The sequence below is a fragment of the Trichomycterus rosablanca genome, chromosome 23 (genome assembly GCF_030014385.1).
Source record: "Trichomycterus rosablanca isolate fTriRos1 chromosome 23, fTriRos1.hap1, whole genome shotgun sequence".
NCBI classification, from domain to species: Eukaryota; Metazoa; Chordata; class Actinopteri; order Siluriformes; family Trichomycteridae; genus Trichomycterus; species Trichomycterus rosablanca.
The window spans coordinates 895816-917500 of NC_086010.1; the positions used below are offsets into that span (position 1 = coordinate 895816).

Consider the following 21685-nt stretch of genomic DNA (forward strand, 5'->3'; position numbering starts at 1 on the left):
AGGGGGAGGGATCTATTAGATGTGGATCTGATGGTGCGTGTGTGAGGGGGAGGGATCTATTAGATGTGGATCTGATGGTGAGGGTGAGGGATCTATTAGATGTGGATCTCATGGTGCGTGTGTGAGGGTGAGGGATCTATTAGATGTGGATCTGATGGTGAGGGTGAGGGATCTATTAGATGTGGATCTGATGGTGCGTGTGTGAGGGGGAGGGATCTATTAGATGTGGATCTCATGGTGCGTGTGTGAGGGTGAGGGATCTATTAGATGTGGATCTGATGGTGCGTGTGTGAGGGTGAGGGATCTATTAGATGTGGATCTGATGGTGCGTGTGTGAGGGGGAGGGATCTATTAGATGTGGATCTGATGGTGTGTGTGAGGGTGAGGGATCTATTAGATGTGGATCTCATGGTGCGTGTGTGAGGGTGAGGGATCTATTAGATGTGGATCTCATGGTGCGTGTGTGAGGGGGAGGGATCTATTAGATGTGGATCTGATGGTGAGGGTGAGGGATCTATTAGACGTGGATCTGATGGTGCGTGTGTGAGGGGGAGGGATCTATTAGATGTGGATCTGATGGTGCGTGTGTGAGGGTGAGGGATCTATTAGACGTGGATCTGATGGTGCGTGTGTGAGGGTGAGGGATCTATTAGACGTGGATCTGATGGTGAGGGTGAGGGATCTATTAGATGTGGATCTGATGGTGAGGGTGAGGGATCTATTAGACGTGGATCTGATGGTGCGTGTGTGAGGGAGAGGGATCTATTAGATGTGGATCTGATGGTGAGGGTGAGGGATCTATTAGACGTGGATCTGATGGTGCGTGTGTGAGGGGGAGGGATCTATTAGATGTGGATCTGATGGTTTTTCCTCGTAGATCAGGTGTTAACCGCAGCAGATCTGATCAGTATAAAGACCTGAGGAGGTGTTGTTGTTATTTTTTGCTGACGCTGGTACACCGAGTTGTTTTTTTATCATGATGGTAGATCAGTGTTGACAGGAAGTTCGTTCACAGGAATATGAATAATGTAAATGAATCGTGGAACTTCCTCCTTTCACTCAGCCGGACTCGTTTGTGTCTTTGAGCGGTTTGTTTGTGGTGCAGAAACGAAGCGTGTGGACGGTTCTAAAACAAGAGAGGACCTTCCCTAAAACTGCAGCTATGGCACTAAAATCTAAACAATTTTCGGTGGGAGTGGCTGAAACTCAACAATCTCAGTTAACTCAGTAATCATGAGGGGTGTCCACATACTTTTGGGCGTGTAGCGTAGGAGCTGATGGGGCGTCCGGGTCACCGCGGATATCTGATACAGATCCAGATCTTCTTCTTCTTCTTCTGTGTGTGTGTGAACGTGAAGCTTTAGAGCAGCAGGTCTGAACACGCCGAGTTTCTCTCCTCTTCAGGACCTGGGTGATATTACAGCTGGACAGTGGTGCAGCACGACCTCAGAGGAACGTCCTGAAGATTCACCCGCACCAGCTAGAATTCAGCGCTCCGACTTTGCTAGCTCCGTGTGATCGTTTTTTTACGTATCGTTTCCTGCTTCGGTGGACATGAGGAGGTCCGGGTGGGGTCACCACAGCACCAGGACGTGTCCAGATCTTACAGTCCAAACCCAGAACCGCCGATGAGCCGCTGATCATGTAGAAGACGTGAAAGCTAAACGATTACAGGATTTATTTATCACATGAATCCCAAAAACACGATGACCAATCCCGTCCCCATCCCTGTGCTCAACGTCCTCCCGCCCTCCTCGGAAAACGAGTCCTGCTATTCCTCGGCCAGTCCTCTCCCTCACCGCCGCAGGATTCGCAGAACCCGCAGCCGCCTGGAAACGGCGGAGGAAAATCACGCGTCCGAAAGCGACCAGGGTCCAGGATCCAGGACCGAGAGGAGCCAAACACGGAGCCGCTCTTCGAGCGCCCTCGACAAGGAGGGGCTTACGGTGCTGGGGGCGAGGCTAGACGTGCAGATTGACTCCGCCCTCCTTCTCCCGCCGAGTCGCTCCCCGTCTCTGAGGAGGCGCTCGTCCCGGTGGTCCCTGCGGGGTCTGTTCACCAGGGACTCGGACTGGGACAGCAGCAGGTTAGTTACCCTCGGCCCCTCCCCAAAACAACACAGGTACAGGTACAGGTACCACTCACCCACGATGATGAAGAGTGTTAATAATAATAATTTTGCTATAACAGTGTAAATAATATACTCGTTAATGCGTAAATTATGACACTAAATATATATAAATACATTACATACAATAATCAATAATAATAAGCACAATTATATTTAGTAATAATATACACTATAAAGGTAGTTTTAATTCTAATAATCATATAAATTATTATTTTCTACTAATAAAAGTAAAGAAATAAAACACGAGTAATAAGAATAAACACATCAAATAGGATTAATGTTAATACAAAATAATAGATCCATTATTTAACCGATTAAATATGATGATTAATAATAATAATAGAACAGAAATGTAATTATTAATAAATACTTAAATTAAATAAAAGTATTATTATTAATAATAAATAGGCTAAATATAATTGTTATTAATAATAAACTCAGAAATTGTCATTATCAATAATAATGAAAACATTAAATAAGATTATTAATAATAAACCCATAAAATATGATTAATAAAAATAAAGAAATTAAATAAAATGATTATTAATATATAAAAAATTAAAATATGACTAATACTACAAGTAAAAATATTAATAATAATAAAAAAATCATTAAATATATAGTTCTTAATAATAACAAAGAAATGAAATATGATAATAATAATAACGTTGGGAGCTCAGTGCTTAAGCTACTGGACTGGATTATAATGTAATAATTATAATTTAAATCTTAATACAGAAACAGGAACTCTGATAGCATTTCACAAGTCACTTTAAACCAGATATAATATAATATAAATAATAAAACCTTTACTGTAATAAAGTAACCCTAAACCACCCCACCGTACCTCAGCGCTCAGGCTCCTTTGATGTGACATCATCACCCACCAATCAGAGCCTGGAGACGGAGAGGCTGGCCAAGGGCGCGGTGTGTCCTTGCATTTCTGATTTGCTCACATCGGTCGCTCGGGAAAGCCCTGGTTTAGTGTGTGTGTGTGAGAGAGAGAGAAATGGTGTCAGTGTACATGTGTGTGTGTGTGTGTATAGTGTGTGTGTGTATAGTGTGTGTGTGTATAGTGTGTGATGGGATCAGGTTACAGATATGAGGAGTTTCTCACCTCTCAGTGTTTATATTAATCAGCACCAGCAGCTCCAGTTTCAAACCTCCGTTTATTTATTTATTTATACACACCTGCTTTATTCACCCATTTTATTTATTTATTTATTTATTTATTTATTTATTTATCCAGCCATTAGTTTGTTTGTTCCATCATTCATTAGTTTATTCATCCGTACACTTATTAATTTAATAATTGATTAAGTTATTTGTTTGTACATTGGGTGGCTCGGTGGGTAGCACTGTCGCCTCACAGCAAGAAGGTCCTGGGTTCGATTCCCAGGTGGAGCGGTCCGGGTCCTTTCTGTGCGGAGTTTGCATGTTCTCCCCGTGTCTGTGTGGGTTTCGTCCGGGAGCTCCGGTTTCCTCCCACAGTCCAAAAATCATGCAGTCAGGTTAATTGGAGACACTGAATTGCCCTATAGGTGTGTGTGTGTGTGTGTGTGTGTGTGTGTGTGTGTGTGTGGGTCTGCCCTGCGATGGACTGGCGTCCCGTCCAGGGTGTTACTGTGTAGGCCTGGCTCACAGTCGACATTCCGATTCACCCCAGTGGTCAGAGCGCTCTGTGGTGATGTGCTGATATCAGTATGTTATCGTATCCCCCGACTCCAGCAGTATCTCCATCACGCCGCTCCGCCGGCGGTCCGTGCGGTGCTAAAGTCCAGACGCTGCAGGATGTTCCGCTGCTCCGGGAGCTGCTGAGTGGACAGACGTGTTCTCTGTGTGATTGGGGTTATCAGGACGTCCTGTCGTGTTTACCTACACAGATCAATAAGCTCTTAGCATTAGGTTCTGAGAAGCCTGAGTGGAACCAGTTCAGGAGTTATTTTGGGTAGAAGAGGACAAGCTGAGGTCCTGTGTCCCTCTGTTTCAGCCCCTTGGGAGGCTGGCTCGCTTCCACGCGTCTCCCAGAATGCACTGCATGTGGCCGAAGGACGTTCAGTCCGTCCTTCTGTTTACCGTGAGGTCTGTGTGTGAGAAAGCTTTACTGTGGATGAGACCGGGTGGACGTGACTTGTAATTTGTGTGTGTGTGTGTGTGTGTGTGTGTGTGTGTGTGTGTGCTTGCGTTTCACTGCCTTTCACACAGATTTATGAAACGTGTGTGTGAAAACTGTCAGTATTGCGAGAGAGAATCGTCTTTTCACCCGGTTATTGACGCCTCGTTGCTCGATGTCCCAACATTTGCCGCTGACCTCCCCTCACCAACTGACCTTTGACCTGGGATTAGACCAGTAAGAAGCAGATTATACAAGTAGAAGCTGGTGTGATGGTACAGTGACAGTATACTGTCTAAGCAGTTGAGGGTTAATGGCCTTGCTCAAGGGCCCAACAGTAACGCATTTACATTTTCGGCATTTAGCGGACGCTTTTATCCAAGTGACTTACAGCTGTTACAGTATATTATTTAAGCAATTGAGGGTTAAGGGCCTTGCTCAAGGGCCCAACAGTGGCAACCTGGCAGAGGTGGGGCTTGAACCAGCGACCTTTGGGTTACTAGTCCAGTACCTTAACCACTAGGCTACACTGCCCTGCCTACAAACTGGCAGTGGTTGAACCAGCGACCTTTGGGTTACTAGTTCAGTACCTTAACCTCTATGCTACAACTGCCCACAACAGTGTGTGTGTGTGTGTGTGTGTGTGTGTGTGTGTGTGTGTGTTCGCATGTGTGTTCGCATGTGTGTGTCTCATTAAGGAGCCCGACATGCACCAGTGCTTGTGGTAAACAGACATGGTTCGAAATCCACATTAATGTGTAAGCACGTTTATATGGTTCATTATAATAACACATCAATAATAAACCAGTAAATAAATCATTCAGATGTGTCAGGAGACTCGTCAAAATAGGAGAACGTGTTAAATTCCCCCAAAACATGAAGACTTCCACGTTCCCCTGAGCACACACGTGACTGTATTTTGCACGAGAGCTCCAGGAGACACACAGCGCCCATGCCAGTCCATGCCAGTCCATGCCAGGCCTCATCTCCTGCACACTGGCACTCCTGCGTGGCATCTCTTGGCTGTATCCGAACCAGCATGACGTCACGACGAAGTCCGCGCATGCGCCTGGTGGTGGCAGCGCGAAGACGCTGTAATCCCCGTCGCGGTTGCGCATGCGCGACAGGTTCTTTCTTTATGTGGAGCTGGTGTGTGTGTGTGTGTGAGAGTGTGTAAAGTGTTGTGCAGTGGATCAGCAGGCTGGCATTTCCAGTCCAGTCGGTCCAATCTAATCCAGGTTTGGCGTGAAAGGGCGTTGGAGCGCCTCCTGCTCCTCTACCACCACCTCCTGCTCCTGATCTCCTGATTCCTCCTCCCTCTCTCTGTCGTTATTCTTTCACTCTTGTGTTCGGTGATTGAAAGGACTCCGATGGGGGAAATGCTCGCGTTTGGGGTTGAACCCTAGAGGAACCGAGCAGGAACCGTTCGCGGAGACCGACGCGCTTTGGGAATGGAACCGATGCGCGCCGGTGGATGGTCGGCTCGCTGTTAGATGAACTGGTGGATTAAAGCGCGCAGTGCGGTGTGTGTGTGTGTGTGTGTGTGTGTGCGTGCGTGTGTGTGTGTGTGTGTGTGAGTTAATCCAGTCGGACATGAGCGTCTGTCAGCCCCGTATGAAGCTGAAACGCGCACAGTCAGTCATGGACATCCTCCCGGTATGACGTGAGTGGACAGCACGGAGCTGCTGAGATGTTCGAGTAAGTGGCACCGCGGGTCCTTATTTACACCCTCATACCTGTGTGAGATGTGAACTGTAATAGGAGAACATGATGATGCTGGTGATGATGATGCCAGGCTGGGTGGCACACCGGTGTGCAGGGAAACACAAAGCCTGGCATCACATTATACAGGAGGAGGGTGTGATGGGTGGGGTGTGTGGGGGCTCAAAGTTTCTTAATGTAAATAGAAATGCACCCACCTCACCCCCATGATCAATATTTACATCAGGTGTACTGTTAGCATCATAAAGATTTTAGTTTTATTATAAATGTGCTTATAAAGTTATTGTTTTATTACTGTATTTAATTTTGTCTCCAAATACAGAAATTATGTCGTTTTCTTTAATAGCCTCAATATTGAAACCATTTATGTATTACAATAATAATAATAATAGTAGTAATAATATAATAATAATAAAATAGTAATAATAATACTGACAGAACAAAATCAAAGGTATTAAGAGTAATAATGACTATAATAATAACAGCAATAAATATCAAGAAATATAATAGAATTAATAATAAAAAATAATCATAGAATTAATAGTTAATTTAACAAAAACAATAATGTAAGAATACAATAATATATTATATAATATTTTCATAATATTAAATAATTAATTTGAATAAATATAATACTTAATAAAATATAACTAAAAATAATGATACATAATATAATTATAATAATAACAAAAATAAAGATAATAGTAATAAAAACAACAGAACACTAAAGGTATTAAGAGTAGTAATAATTAATATAATAATAATAGCATAAATATTAAGAAATGTAATAGAATATTTATTCAAGTATTTTTATTTTTATTAATAATATTATATAAAATTAAATTATCTGTATGAATAAGAATAATATTAATTATAATATTTAATTAATAATAAATAAATACAATACTTAATACAATATTATTAGGAATTAGAATACATAATATAATAATTATAACAATAGTGATAGTTAATATAATAATATTTATTAATAAAATGCATATTTTTATAGTAATAATAAACAATACACAACAGGAAATATAATAATGAATAATACAGTTCTTCTTATTATTATTATTTATAATAATGATAAATATGATATTAATGAGCCTAGTGGGTGGAGATTTAGGCTATTAGTTCGAATCCCAGCCCCAGCAAGGCCCTTAACCCTCTGCTCCAGGGGCACCGTACTTTGGCTGACCCTGCGCTCTGACCCCAGCTTCCAAACAAGCTGTGATACACGAAGAAATAATTTTTATTGTACTGAACATGTGTGTATGTATGTATGTATGATAAAGGCATTCTATTCTATACTATAAGGAATAATGTAAATAATTTTATTGTTAGGATTAATAGTAAATAATACTCTGATGGTGATCACAGCCCCCCGGGTCATTCACCACAGAACCCATTGTGAGAAGCTTGGACCTGCAGGGCTGGCTCTTTGTGTTGGTTTTGTTCAGTCGATCGTTTATTCTGCTGACGAAAGACTGAAGCTCTTAGGCTTACAGTGTTCACGTACACACACACACACACACACACGTGTGTTAGTTCTGCCCGGGTGGGTTTTTAACCGGGTTGCTGACTATTTCTGTACTTTGCACTTTGTACATTGAGCGTCGGAGCTGCTGATGATTCTGTGGTCGTGGGATGAGCTGAACGATCGGTGCTGAATCAGAGAGATTTAACACCTCAAAGTTCTTTCATTTCACTCGAGTTCTAAGGAATTTTATTATACATTTTTATTATAAAATAAAAAAAACCCACCAAACTTCAAATAAGATGGAAAAACACTAATAAAGAAAAGTATTGGGACGCCCCTTCTAATCGTTGAATGTACATGTTTCAGCTGCAACAGTTGGTGTAATAAATTAATCATATAAAGGAAATGACGTGCTTCTGACTTTGCAACAGTCAACAGCTCTGGGATGAACCGGAACACCGACTGATCGATCAGCGCCCAGCCACACAAATGCAGTCACAAATTCCCACACACAGACACACTGTTCACAGTCTTGTGAGCAGCCGTACAGAGCTGCGACTGGGCGGGGCTGTGGTTGTTGTTGTGACGGCTTTAGATATAGCGCGTTCCTCGGGTGCCTGTGAAGCGGTTTGACCTTCAGTAGGTGGATTGTGGTGTTTGTGTACAGAATCCAGATTCCTGAAACCCTGCAGCCTTGGAGATGATGTTTACATATAAATACAGACCAGAATCTCAGTCCGCTGGGACACACGGCGACGTTTCACACAGTTTCTCAACCATCAGATTATTTCGGCAACACCGTTCAGCCAGAAGTATGTAGCCGTGATTTTAACGTTCCCACTGCGCCCCTGACCACAGAGCCAGGCTCTTAAAGACATCATACGCATGAGCTTCAGGGGACGGAATCGGCCTCACTAATGCACAGATCTTGTGACAAGCCCTTCCCAGAGGAGTGGAGACTGTTACAGCAGAAAAATTCCCGTCCTTTTGGAATATTAAATCCAACATGCTCATGGTCAGGTGTCCACTGTTCCTCATGAAGCTTCAGATCTTCATGTTCGTCCATCACATGCCATCATGACCACACGTCACACCCTCTTCGTCACCTCGGTTACCTTGGTTACTTGTGGTACCTGCATCATGGTGGAAACGGAACAGGAACCTCTGTGGAGTTCCACTAATGTTTAGTTCCTCAGAATGGTCTACATCAGTGGAACGAGCTTATTTAAGCAAGTTCCTCATCTGTGAGAGTGTGTGAGAGTGTGTGAGAGAGTGTGAGAGAGTGTGTGAGAGTGTGTGAGTGTGTGTGAGTGTGAAATTCTCGATCACATCACCCTTGTGCTACTGGGTAACGTGTGGCGCTTGACAGGAAGGAAGTGGCAGCTCAACGTTCAAAGGGCAGTTGTAACCCAGAGGTTAAGGTTCTGGATTAGTAATCGAAAGGTCTCTAGTTCAAGCCCCACTAATGCCATGTTCTTACTGTTGGGCCCTTGAGCAAGGCCCTTAATCTATAGACTGTATACTGTCACAGTACTGTAAGTCACTTTGTATAAAAGCATCTGCTTATATATGTTGGAACTGTAACCAGAAGGTTGCTGGTTTAAGTCTCACCACTGCCAAGTTGACTCTGTTGGGCCCTTAACTCCCAGTACTAAAAAATTGCTGTCTACAGTCCTTCACTAACTGTATTTGTGTGTGTGTGTGTGTGTGTGTTTTCCAGTACGGCCAGTAACTCTCCCCGGAGCACCCCGGGCAGTTCCCCCTCTCTGCGTAGACGGGTGCTGGGCGAGGGCTCTAATGACCGCGCCGGAGGGAGCGGAGCTGAAAGCTCCTCACTGCCCACAGTCTCCTCCTCATCATCCCTGCTCCCCACACCCTCCTCGTCCACCTCCAGCTACCCAATCAGCTCGCGGCACTTCTCTCGCAACGCCAAGGTCAGTCCACCGCTGTTTCTTTATAACACGAGCATCAGCCTACAAGAACAATGACAAGGACAATCCCCAAACTGTTGGCATGAGGTTCTCTAGACTTGCCAAACGAGGCAGTGGGCACAGCCTGACCTGAACTGATAAACTGAGGAGGATGTAAAATGCTGATGGTGGTGGGGACAGAATTTGGCATAAAACAGCACGAATGTCTGGGAGCCAAACCTGCTGTGTGTGTGTATGGTGTTCCTAATAAAGTGCCCACTGTAGTGTGTGTGTGTGTGTGTGAGAGAGAGAGTGTGTGTGAGTGTATACGTTTATCTAAATGATTTGTGTTGTGTTTGATGTTTTACAGAAGATGCAGAGCTGGTACAACGTGAGTATTTCCTCTGTTTATCACAGCTCACAATCGTCTGGCTTCCTGTCTGTCTGTCTGTATTCTTATCTGTCTGTCTGCCTGTGGGTCCCTCTGCCTTTCTGTCTGTCTGTATTCTTATCTGTCTGCCTTTCTGTACTTCTGTCTGCCTTGATGCCTTTGTGTCTGTCTGCTTGTTTGTCTGGCTTTCTGTCCATCTTGTCTAACTGTTTGTCTGTCTGTCTTCCTGTCTACCCATCTGCTTGTCTGTCTACATTTCTGCCTGTCTGCCCTTGTGTCTGTAATCATGTCTGTCTGCTTTTCTGTCTGTCGGTCTACTTTTCTGTCCATCTGCCTTTCTGTCTGTCTGGCCGGTTTTCTCTCTGTCTATCTTTCTGTCTGTCTGCCTTCCTGTCTGTCTGTCTCTCAGTCCATCTGGCTTTCTGTCTGTCTGCTTTTGTGCCTGTCTGTATTCATGTCTGTCTGCCTTTCTGTGTGTCTGCTTTAGTGTCTGTCTGTCTTTCTGTTTGTCTACCTTCTGTCCGTCTGTCTGCCTTTTTGTCTGTCTACTTGTCTGTCCATCTGTTTAACTTTATGCCTTTGGATCCATTTGCCTTTGTGTCCCTCTGCCTTTTGTCGGTCTGCCTGTCTGTCTGCCTTTCTGTTCATCTGGATTTCTGTCAGTCTGCTTTTGTGTCCGTTTTGCTTTCTGTCTGTCTCTCTGTCTCCATGTTTGTCTGTCTGCCTTGCTGTCCATCTGGCTTTCTGTCTGTCTGCTTTTGTGTCTGTCTGCATTTCTGTCTGGTTTGATCTGTAGGTGTCTGTGTATTTTCTCTCTCTCTTTGTTTATCTAGTTTGATTATATTTATTAGGCTTTATTGCTGAGGGTGTTCGATATATTTGTTGTTGTTGTTATTTTTAGGCTCTCAGTCCGACGTATAAACAGAGGAATGAAGAATTCCGCAGGATCTTTAAGAAACTTCCGGACTCTGAGCGTTTGATCGTGGGTGAGTCAGTAACACACTAGCAACATCCTGAAATGATGTAGCAACCACCTAGCAACCAATTTGAATATCATATCAGCTGTTTAACACTGCAAGCATCACCTGATATCCACAGCAGCCATCTAGCAATACCCTAGCAACCACCTGAGATACTGTCATAAGAGTCAAGTTGTGTGTGTGTGTGTGTGTAGATTACTCGTGTGCTCTTCAGAAGGACATCCTGCTGCAGGGTCGCCTCTATCTCTCTGAAAACTGGATCTGCTTCTACAGCAACATCTTCCGCTGGGAGACCACCGTACGTCTCACACACACACGCTCACACACATGTGATAATCCACAAATCCAACATTCTAAACTCCTACATTCTACCATGTCATTTCTGTACAATTCGTGGTACAGAACACACAATGACAAATGTCATTAAATAAATAAATAAATAAATGCAAGAGCGTGAGTGTGTGTGTGAATAACTGTAGATGTTTTCATGAAATCCTCTCTCTCTGTCTCTCTCTCTCTCTCTCTCTCTCTCTCTCTCTCTCTCTCTCTGCATCTCTAGATCACCATTCTGATAAAGGAGGTGACGAGTCTGACCAAAGAGAAGACGGCTAAGCTCATTCCTAACGCCATCCAGATCAACACAGAGCAGGACAAGGTGCGGTGCTAGCATACAAACCTACATCTTCACCCCCCTTCTTTTTTTTTTCTTTTTCTTTTTCTTTTTTTTTTTTACACGGTCCAGGGGTGTCAAACTGGAGCTTATGTCACTCGTCGGTACTGCCACGCCCACCATCGATTAACCAACCCTTACTTTTTAACTGCCAGGGGCACAGGGGTCAGCAGAGTTCACACTTACACCAGTGATGAGGAACCCTGTTTTAGCCATGGTCCCTACCTCTACAGACACACGGCCAATCATGTGTCTGAGTGCAGAGCTGAGATTGGAACGCAAGAATAGAATAGAATAGAATGCCTTTATTTGTCATATACAGTGTATCACAAAAGTGAGTACACCCCTCACATTTCTGCAGATATTTAAGTATATCTTTTCATGGGACAACACTGACAAAATGACACTTTGACACAATGAAAAGTAGTCTGTGTGCAGCTTATATAACAGTGTAAATTTATTCTTCCCTCAAAATAACTCAATATACAGCCATTAATGTCTAAACCACCGGCAACAAAAGTGAGTACACCCCTAAGAGACTACACCCCTAAATGTCCAAATTGAGCACTGCTTGTCATTTTCCCTCCAAAATGTCATGTGACTCGTTAGTGTTACTAGGTCTCAGGTGTGCATAGGGAGCAGGTGTGTTCAATTTAGTAGTACAGCTCTCATACTGGTCACTGAAAGTTCCAACATGGCACCTCATGGCAAAGAACTCTCTGAGGATCTTAAAAGATGAATTGTTGCGCTACATGAAGATGGCCAAGGCTACAAGAAGATTGCCAACACCCTGAAACTGAGCTGCAGCACAGTGGCCAAGATCATCCAGCGTTTTAAAAGAGCAGGGTCCACTCAGAACAGACCTCGCGTTGGTCGTCCAAAGAAGCTGAGTGCACGTGCTCAGCGTCACATCCAACTGCTGTCTTTGAAAGATAGGCGCAGGAGTGCTGTCAGCATTGCTGCAAAGATTGAAAAGGTGGGGGGTCAGCCTGTCAGTGCTCAGACCATACGCCGCACACTACATCAAATTGGTCTGCATGGCTGTCACCCCAGAAGGAAGCCTCTTCTGAAGTCTCTACACAAGAAAGCCCGCAAACAGTTTGCTGAAGACATGTCAACAAAGGACATGGATTACTGGAACCATGTCCTATGGTCTGATGAGACCAAGATTAATTTGTTTGGTTCAGATGGTCTCAAGCATGTGTGGTGGCAATCAGGTGAGGAGTACAAAGATAAGTGTGTCATGCCTACAGTCAAGCATGGTGGTGGGAATGCCATGGTCTGGGGCTGCATGAGTGCAGCAGGTGTTGGGGAGTTACATTTCATTGAGGGACACATGAACTCCAATATGTACTGTGAAATACTGAAGCAGAGCATGATCCCCTCCCTCCGGAAACTGGGTCGCAGGGCAGTGTTCCAGCATGATAATGACCCCAAACACACCTCTAAGACGACCACTGCTTTATTGAAGAGGCTGAGGGTAAAGGTGATGGACTGGCCAAGCATGTCTCCAGACCTAAACCCAATAGAACATCTTTGGGGCATCCTCAAGCGGAAGGTGGAGGAGCGCAAAGTCTCGAATATCCGCCAGCTCCGTGATGTCGTCATGGAGGAGTGGAAAAGCATTCCAGAGGCAACCTGTGAAGCTCTGGTAAACTCCATGCCCAGGAGAGTTAAGGCAGTTCTGGGAAATAATGGTGGCCACACAAAATATTGACACTTCAGGAACTTTCACTAAGGGGTGTACTCACTTTTGTTGCCGGTGGTTTAGACATTAATGGCTGTATATTGAGTTATTTTGAGGGAAGAATAAATTTACACTGTTATATAAGCTGCACACAGACTACTTTTCATTGTGTCAAAGTGTCATTTTGTCAGTGTTGTCCCATGAAAAGATATACTTAAATATCTGCAGAAATGTGAGGGGTGTACTCACTTTTGTGATACACTGTAGCTCATCCCAGCTCATGTGGAAGTTGGGGTCAGACTGCAGGGTCAGCCATTGCGCTGCGCCCCTGGACCAGAGAGGGTTAGGAGGCTTGCTCAAGGGCCCAACAGTGGCTGAATAGCAGAGCTGGGATTTGAACTCTCAATGTTTTTGGTTGATAGCCCAAAGCTCCACCCACTCAGGATCTCAGCACTGATGGGTTAGTGTGTTTTACCGCTGCACCACTTGATGCTGTCAAACACCGTCTACACACTACAAGCATCACGAACGTCCAGGTGGGTGATAGCGTGGACAAAATATAACAATTGGCCCTTCTTCAGGCAAAAAATCCTCCACTTATTCTAAAAATAGCAGAGCAGTCGAGGTCTGTAGAACCTGCTGAGCTTAGATGATCTTAAATGTGCTGATTATGAGATTATGGACTTCATTCCGTTAAATTACAGCCACGCCTGAATGATTTTAGGAGTTTGTATGGGGGTGGTTCCCTCCTGCAGTATGATATCATCAACATCAGGGAACAAAAAGGACCTTCCCCAAAGTAAAGCTTTTGTACCTGTTCCATGTTGTGTATGTGTAATGACCGTGTGTGTTATTTCCCCGTCCTCTCTCAGCATTTCTTCACGTCGTTCGGAGCGAGGGATCGTAGCTACACCATGATCTTCAAGCTCTGGCAGAACGCTCTGGTGGAGAAGGTCAGACTCACCGCACTAACAGGACATTTAGTAGTCACAGGGAGGCGCTGAGACATGGTCATACTATGCCGTTTATCGTCTCTAATACACGTTCAGATTCAAGAATAAATAAATAAGAATTGGAAATGACTAAATTGAGAGGTAAGGGCGTAAAAATATGAGGAGTGCGCTATCGGGTGCGTGCAATATTTCAGGGCTGGTGTCCAAAATCCGCTTTATTGTTCTGCACACGTAGCTGAAGAGGGGCGCTGCTGCATCTGGCAACCCGAGTGGCTGTGTCTCAAACCACACGCTACTATATTTGGTATGTATTTGTGACACAGCCGCTGATTTATCACACGCATATACTTGTATCGTTCTTGTACGTGCACCTGCTCATATCCGTGCGTTCTCATTGGTTGATTCGTGAACCTGAGACCTACACAGTTGTAGGTGGAAATTCTGGAACCCACTCAGGAACGTTCCTAACACATGCCACACGCTGATGCCAGCCTACACACACAGACAGGCTGTTGGTACACACTGCTACTCACCAGTCGCTTATAAACGTGTGATTTCTGTGTGTGTGTGTGTGTGTGTGTGTGTGTGTGTGTGTGTGTGTGTGTGTTAGACTCTGTCTCCTAAGGAGCTGTGGCACATCGTACATCAGTGTTACGGGACCGAGCTGGGACTGACCAGCGAGGACGACGATTACGTTTCTCCCGACGCCGAGCACGTCAACGGCCTGCTGTGAGTCCCATCTGGTCAGGGTCTGGTGCTCCACGCCCACGCGTTCCTTCTTCTGGGTCTTAGTCACACACGGAGAACCGAATCGATCTGCAGTGCTTGTGCTGCCTGACTAAACGAACACGGGCGTGGTTTTAGCATCGTGCCGTTTTGAAAACAAAAAAGGTAGCTGTAGCTTAGTGGTTAAGGTACTGGACTAGTAATCAAAAGGTCGCTGGTTCAAACCCCACCACTGCCAGGTATTATTTTTTACATCTAGTTTGGCGTTTCGGAGACCATCGTACCCCTGCCAGCCTAGAATTTGAGTCTGAAAGTCCCCCCGAGCACTTTATTAGGAACACCTATCTGCTTTGTAGATTCATTAATTATTTTATAAGCTAAACCTACCGTACAGATGAACTCTGTGGTTATACAATTACTGACTGTAGCCCATCTGCTGCTCTGTACCCTGTTTATTAATTGAATTAAGGAGCCGTGATAAGCAGTCTCTTGTCCGGGTGGAGGGGGGTCACATGGAGCTTAGCGTGGCTCTCCGCGCGCGATTCGGCTCTTTTTGGGATCCCAACACTGACGGGTGATGAGAAGTGGCCACAAATTAAGAATCGAGATTTTTTACATCCAGTTTAATGTTTCGGAGACCATCGTGCCCCTGCCACCCTAGGATTTGAGTTTGAAAGGGGCGTAACACCAAACTTTCATCTTGCACATTGGTACAGCCATGCTAGGACAAACTGTTACCACAAAGTTTGGAGCATATAGCTGATTAAATGTGATTTATGCACTCGTAATGCAGTAATTGTGGCTAAAATGGGTGTCCAGATACTTTTGGCTGTTCAGTTTTGGTCTCATTTTTACTTTGCTTTGATCAGATGTTAATGAGGTCAAATTTTGGCTCATTGGTTTGATAAAACACCCCCCAGCTACCCCCCCATCACTACTACATTATAATAAACACACAACAGAAGAGCCTGCCATGTTTACATTTGTACTGACGGTTCTCTCCTGCTCTCCCCCTCAGTCCCGGTGAAGACTCCTGCTCTGATGTGATGGATCCAGCCGTGGCGTCTGTACCCCCCGGTTCTTCTCCTCCGTCCTCCTCCTCTTCCTCCGTACAGCCCGCAGAGCTTCAGCCCTCCAGACCTGCCGCGGAGTCCGAGCCCATCCCGACCCCGACCCCGACCGTGCACTCCCCCAGCACCTTACCCTCCACTCCTCCCGGCTCTGCCAGCGCTGCTCCGGTGAGTACGGTGCCACCCTGAGGAAACCCTGGACCGGGGAAGTTCTGGAGGAACTGGGAGAACAGTCTGAGTTTCATTTCTCTCTCTCGATGCTGTAGAACCCGGAGGAAGCTGCGCAGGACGACCAGTCAGAGTCAGCCAATCACGTGGCACCTGTGGGTAACCTGTCCTCACTGGAGATGACCAACGACGAGGAGCTTCCCACTGACCCGAGCAACTCGTCCGACACGCAGGAAGAGAGTGAGCATCATGATACCACACCACAGGAAACCACTAGCTTGCAGCTAAGGGCTAAGAGCTAGCAGCTAACAGCTAGCTCAGTGGGAAAGTGAATCCTTCGTTGTGCTTGTGGTTATACATTTACTGACTGTAGCCCATCTGCTGCTCTGTACCCCATTTATTAATTGAATTAAGCGGCTGGTCTGGGCGCCTGCCGAGTGGAAGGCGGTCACATGGAGCTTAGCGTGTCTCTCCATGTGCGATACAGTTCTCTGTGGGATCCCAACACTGACGGGTGAAAACAAGTGCCGCGGATTCATAATCAAGAATTGGAAATGACTAAATTGCATGATAAGGGAGGAATAATTGCGGTTGGATGATAAGCTGTGTGTGTGTGTGTGTGTGTGTGTGTGTGTGTGTGTGTGTGTGTGTGTGTGTTCCTCAGGTGAGGTTCTCTCGTTCTGTGGGGATCTGAGAGGGAGGCTCCACATTAATGCAGTGATGAGGATGAGTGTGGATAAACTCTACGAGCTGCTGTTCTCCGACACTCACTTCCTCCAGCACCTCTTCACCCAGCGCAACTTCACCGGTCAGTACGCCACCGACCCATTCATACGTTCATACATCCATACGTCCGTACATCCATACGTCCATACATGCATACATACGTCCATCCATCCATCCATACGTCCATACATCCAAACGTCTATACACCCGTATGTCCATACATTCATACGTTCATACATCCATACATTCAAACATCTTTACGTCCATACATCCATACATCTGTACATCTAGTGCTGGACAATAATTCGATATCGATATATATCGCGATAGAAAATGTTTCAATAACGGTGATATGATTTTTAAACAAATTCGAACGATATATATTACGTCAGCTTTGCCGGTGTTACAGGGACGCAATTCAACAGCGCACCTCAAGTAGTTCTCCATCAAACACTCAACATAAATGTCAACCACCAACACAATTACAGAAGAAGTACTACTACTGAGTACTAATGATATTTAGTAGTTATACTAAGTTATAATACTTATTAGTTGTGGCGTGCTAAGAGTAAAGGCACCAACGGGCTCTGCGTGTTCCACTGTTGCCAGATTGGGCGGTTTTCCTCTAAATTTGGCGTTTTTTCTCCGAAAAACAATTTAATGGAATTTAAATAACACTTCTATTTAACAGAAAATATTCAGTGTTAAGAAGCCCCAGCATTGTAGAAGGATATTAAAAGTAAAGTGAATTTTCAATGCTGATTTGGCTTAATAGTGTCGGTCAGAATGTGTCATATTCTTGACAGAAAATTAAAATGTGTTTTCCATGCGTTCACACTGGCATGTTCTGGGGTTCAGATGAGTCTCATCAGGTCACACAAGTTTGAAGTCAAATGATCAAGTATTGCAAAGGAATATCTTTGAAATTCTTCCTCGTAATGTTAAGGTTATAAGCTATATTTTAGTTTTTTACTTGTCAGGGAAAATGAGAAAAAAAAATAAAAAGCTTATTATGTTAGGCTTGATGTAATTCTACATGACATTCACTGCCTGTATAGGTAAACAAGTGAGTGACCAAAACATTACTAGATCAACAGCCACTTGCCACATACAAAAAAATAAGGTATCAGACAGTTTCTGTGCCGCCCCTGTGTGAGCGATGGTCTCAGTCTGGCCACGCCTATGGAAATTGTCTGGCTCCGCCACTGTACACAGTTGAAAAAGAAGCAGATGAAATAGCTGATAAGAGAGGAAGGACTGATTCAGTCGTGTATTCAGCTTTATTCAGAATTATTCATATCGATATCGAGATTATATCGTATCGACCGAAAATAGGAGTTATATCGTGATATAAATTTTAGCCATATGGTCCAGCCCTATGTACATCCATACGTCCGTACATCCATCCATACATACATACGTCCATACATACATCTACACATCCATAAGTCCATACATACATCCCTACGTCCATACATGCATCCATACGTCCGTACATCCATACCTACGTCCATCCATACATACATACGTCCATACATACATACGTCCATACATACATACGTCCATACATCCGTATGTCCAAACATCTATACATCCAAAGGTCCATACATGACACAATTTGGACATGTTCACTGTGGGGTGTACTCACTTATGTTGCAGCTATTTAGACATTAATGGCTGTGTGTTGAGTTATTTTCAGAAGACAGTAAATCTACACTGATATACAAGTTGTACACTGACTACTCTAAGTTATATCCAAGTTTCATGTCTATAGTGTTGTCCCATGAAAAGATATAATAAAATATTTGCAGAAATGTGAGGGGTGTACTCACTTTTGTGATACACTGTACATACATACATACATTCATACGTTCATACATCCATACATCCATCCATACATACAGTACAGGCCAAAAGTTTGGACACACCTTCTCTTCAATGTTTTTTCTTGATTATTTTTATTTTCTACATTGTAGATTAATACTGAAGACATCTAAACTATGAAGAATTATGTAGTGAACCAAAAAGTGTTAAACAAACCAGAATGTTTTATATTTTACCAACTCTACCTCTGCACAACCCAACTGATGGTCTCAAACACATTAAAAAAGCAACAAATTCCAGAACTTCACTCTAGACAAGGCACAAACATTCATTGAAAACCATTCCAGGTGGAAACCTAATAAAGAGAAAATTTCAAAGAGTGTGCAAATCTGTCATTAAAGCAAAAGGTGGCTACTTTGAATAATCTAAAATATAAAACATATTCTGGTTTGTTTAACACTTTTTTGTTTACTACATAATTCCATATGTGTTCCTTCATAGTTTGGATGTCTTTAGTATTAATCTACAATGTAGAAAAAAAAAAAAAAAAATCTAGAAAAACCACAGGAATGAGAAAGTGTGTCCAAACTTTTGGCCTGTCCTGTACATACATCCACATGTACTGTATATCTATGTAAAGTATATACTGGTACTGGTACGCCAGCCCACTACTGCTGGGATCTGGTGCTATTGCTTTAAATCTCAGCTGTGCTGTCGGCCGTTTGACGTCTACTCAGACACGGTTGGCTGCGATTGGCCGAAGCCCTGAGATGAACCGCGTCCTGTGCGGCGTAGTGTTGATGAAAATGAAATGAAAATGGTGGAATCCTTAGTTTAAAGAAAGTGTTATTAATTGACTTTTACAGTTTTAGACAAAACTGATGATTACTGTAAACAGAGTCATAAATATGTGGACGGTGTGGGATTTGAGGGGAACAGCCTGATATGAGCAGCAGTGTAAAGACTCGTGGAGTCGAACCACTGTAAAGCTTCGGATTTTTGTCAGCCGGAATGGGAATCATCAAAAATGGACTTAAAAGCTTTAAAATCAAAGCTTAAACGACTGAAAGTGAAGATCTGAAGCTCTGAACCAGAACCACAGCTTCTAAATCCATAAACTGATCCTGGAGCTCCTCAGAGTTATTATTTATGATGCCTCAGATACAAACAAACCGTTTTAATGTTTATGAATGTGTTTATGAGTCGCTATTAAACTCGTGTGTGTGTGTGTGTGTGTGTGTGTGTGTTAGATCTGTCGGTGCAGGACTGGCAGAAAGACAGCAGTAGTGGAACCAGCTCCCGGGTTCTGAGTTACACCATCGCCATTAACAACCCCCTCGGCCCTAAAACCGCCCCTGTGGTGGAAACGCAGGTACACACACTCGGAACATCAGGACAGTGTTGGTTCATGTCCCCACACGCATCTCAGCATCATAAGTAATGATCTGATGTTTAACCCAGATGTTTGAGATTGTATTCGTGTGTGTGTGCGTGTGTGCGTGACTCCACAGACTCTGCATAAGAACAGTTCTCGAGGTGTGTGTTACGTGGTGGACTCGGAGGTGATCACCTCAGGAATCCCGTACCAGGATTATTTCTACACCATCCACAGATACTGCATCACCTCCATCAGCAAACAGAAGAGCCGCCTCAGGTCTCACACACACTCACACACACACACACACTCACACTCACACACACACACTCACACACACACACACACACTCACACACACACACAGATACTGCATCACCTCCATCAGCAAACAGAAGAGCCGCCTCAGGTCTCACACACACTCACACACACACACACACACACTCACACACACACACACACACACTCACACTCACACTCACACACACACACAGATACTGCATCACCTCCATCAGCAAACAGAAGAGCCGCCTCAGGTCTCACACACACTCACACACACACACACACACACTCACACACACACACACACACTCACACACACACACACACACACACTCACACACACACACACTCACACACACACACAGATACTGCATCACCTCCATCAGCAAACAGAAGAGCCGCCTCAGGTGTCAATCACACACACACACACTCACACACACTCACACACAGATACTGCATCACCTCCATCAGCATACAGAAGAGCCGCCTCAGGTCTCACACACACACCTACACATATATACAATCACACACACTCACGCACACAACCCTTACCCATTAAATTACAGACTGGGTACTTTAGTGTGTTTGGCAGATTAATCGTACTTTCTGTTATTTATTTAAACACTGGGTTAATACACACAAACAAAATCATACATTATTATTACAAAACTCAATCTGGTGTAAAAACCTTATTATTTTCATTTTTATTCTGCATTAACATGTAAAAATGAGGACGTAAAAGCCTGTTTCAGCCCTTACAGAGTCTACCTGATGTTTGGTTTGGTGGTTGTTGTAAGTTTAGGTCGAGATCTAGTAATAACAGGTGTGTGTGTGTGTGTGTGCGTGCAGGGTTTCGTCTGATATCTGTTACAGGAAGCAGCCATGGAGTCTGGTGAAAACTCTGATAGAAAAAAACACCTGGAGTGGTATAGAGGAATACTACAGACACCTTGGTACACACACACACACACACACACACACACGGTTTTATAGAACATGAGAGGAAATAGGATGGGAGAGCTGAAGCATTCCTCATCACTGCTGCAGTTGCGACCTCTGCTTGCTGGATGAGGTACTGCACAGAGACGGGGGATTATGGGAATCAGCGCGTGACTCTCCATACGTGATACTGATACCTGTACGGGCCTCCTCTGTCAGGGTCCGGGTCTGCAGCAGTAGATGGGACACAACTGGGGAATAGGATATGACTAGGAAAATTTCAACACATAAAAACTAATCTAAACAGATGAATTTTGACATGAATGTATGCGCTTGTGTGTGTGTGTGTGTGTGTGTGTGTGTGTACAGAGGTGGAGGTGTGTAAGCTGGAGACTCTGCTTCAGTCCGAGGTTTCGGTGGTGTGTGTAGGAGGGGCGGAGGCGGGTAAAGCCCCTCCCACTCTGCGCAGGCGCAAACACACCGGCTTGAAACGCTCCGAGGGGGCGGGGCCAGGAGGTGGAGTTATTGGTCAAGGGGGC

The 21685-nt window shown here is 44.3% G+C and overlaps 1 protein-coding gene across 5 annotated transcripts in view; it reads left to right on the forward strand.

The window, feature by feature from the left end:
* Nucleotides 1-21685, forward strand: part of gramd1a (GRAM domain containing 1A) — a 34648-nt gene that overhangs the window by 5777 nt on the left and 7186 nt on the right. Inside the window, exons 2-16 of one of the 5 annotated variants that reach the window (XM_062985264.1) lie at nt 1405-2086; nt 9167-9380; nt 9727-9747; nt 10649-10733; nt 10922-11025; nt 11287-11382; nt 13957-14037; nt 14648-14766; nt 15782-16001; nt 16100-16241; nt 16666-16809; nt 19802-19923; nt 20063-20205; nt 21057-21160; nt 21516-21685. The exon at nt 21516-21685 is cut by the window's right edge and continues 28 nt beyond it. In XM_062985264.1, coding sequence (XP_062841334.1) covers nt 1689-2086; nt 9167-9380; nt 9727-9747; nt 10649-10733; nt 10922-11025; nt 11287-11382; nt 13957-14037; nt 14648-14766; nt 15782-16001; nt 16100-16241; nt 16666-16809; nt 19802-19923; nt 20063-20205; nt 21057-21160; nt 21516-21685 — 2163 coding nt within the window. In that variant the 5' untranslated portion in view covers nt 1405-1688. Of the gene's footprint in view, nt 1-1144; nt 2087-5037; nt 5943-9166; nt 9381-9726; nt 9748-10648; nt 10734-10921; nt 11026-11286; nt 11383-13956; nt 14038-14647; nt 14767-15781; nt 16002-16099; nt 16242-16665; nt 16810-19801; nt 19924-20062; nt 20615-21056; nt 21161-21515 lie in introns of those variants that run through there. The other 4 variants (XM_062985265.1, XM_062985269.1, XM_062985268.1 and 1 more) reach the window with 4 other exon arrangements.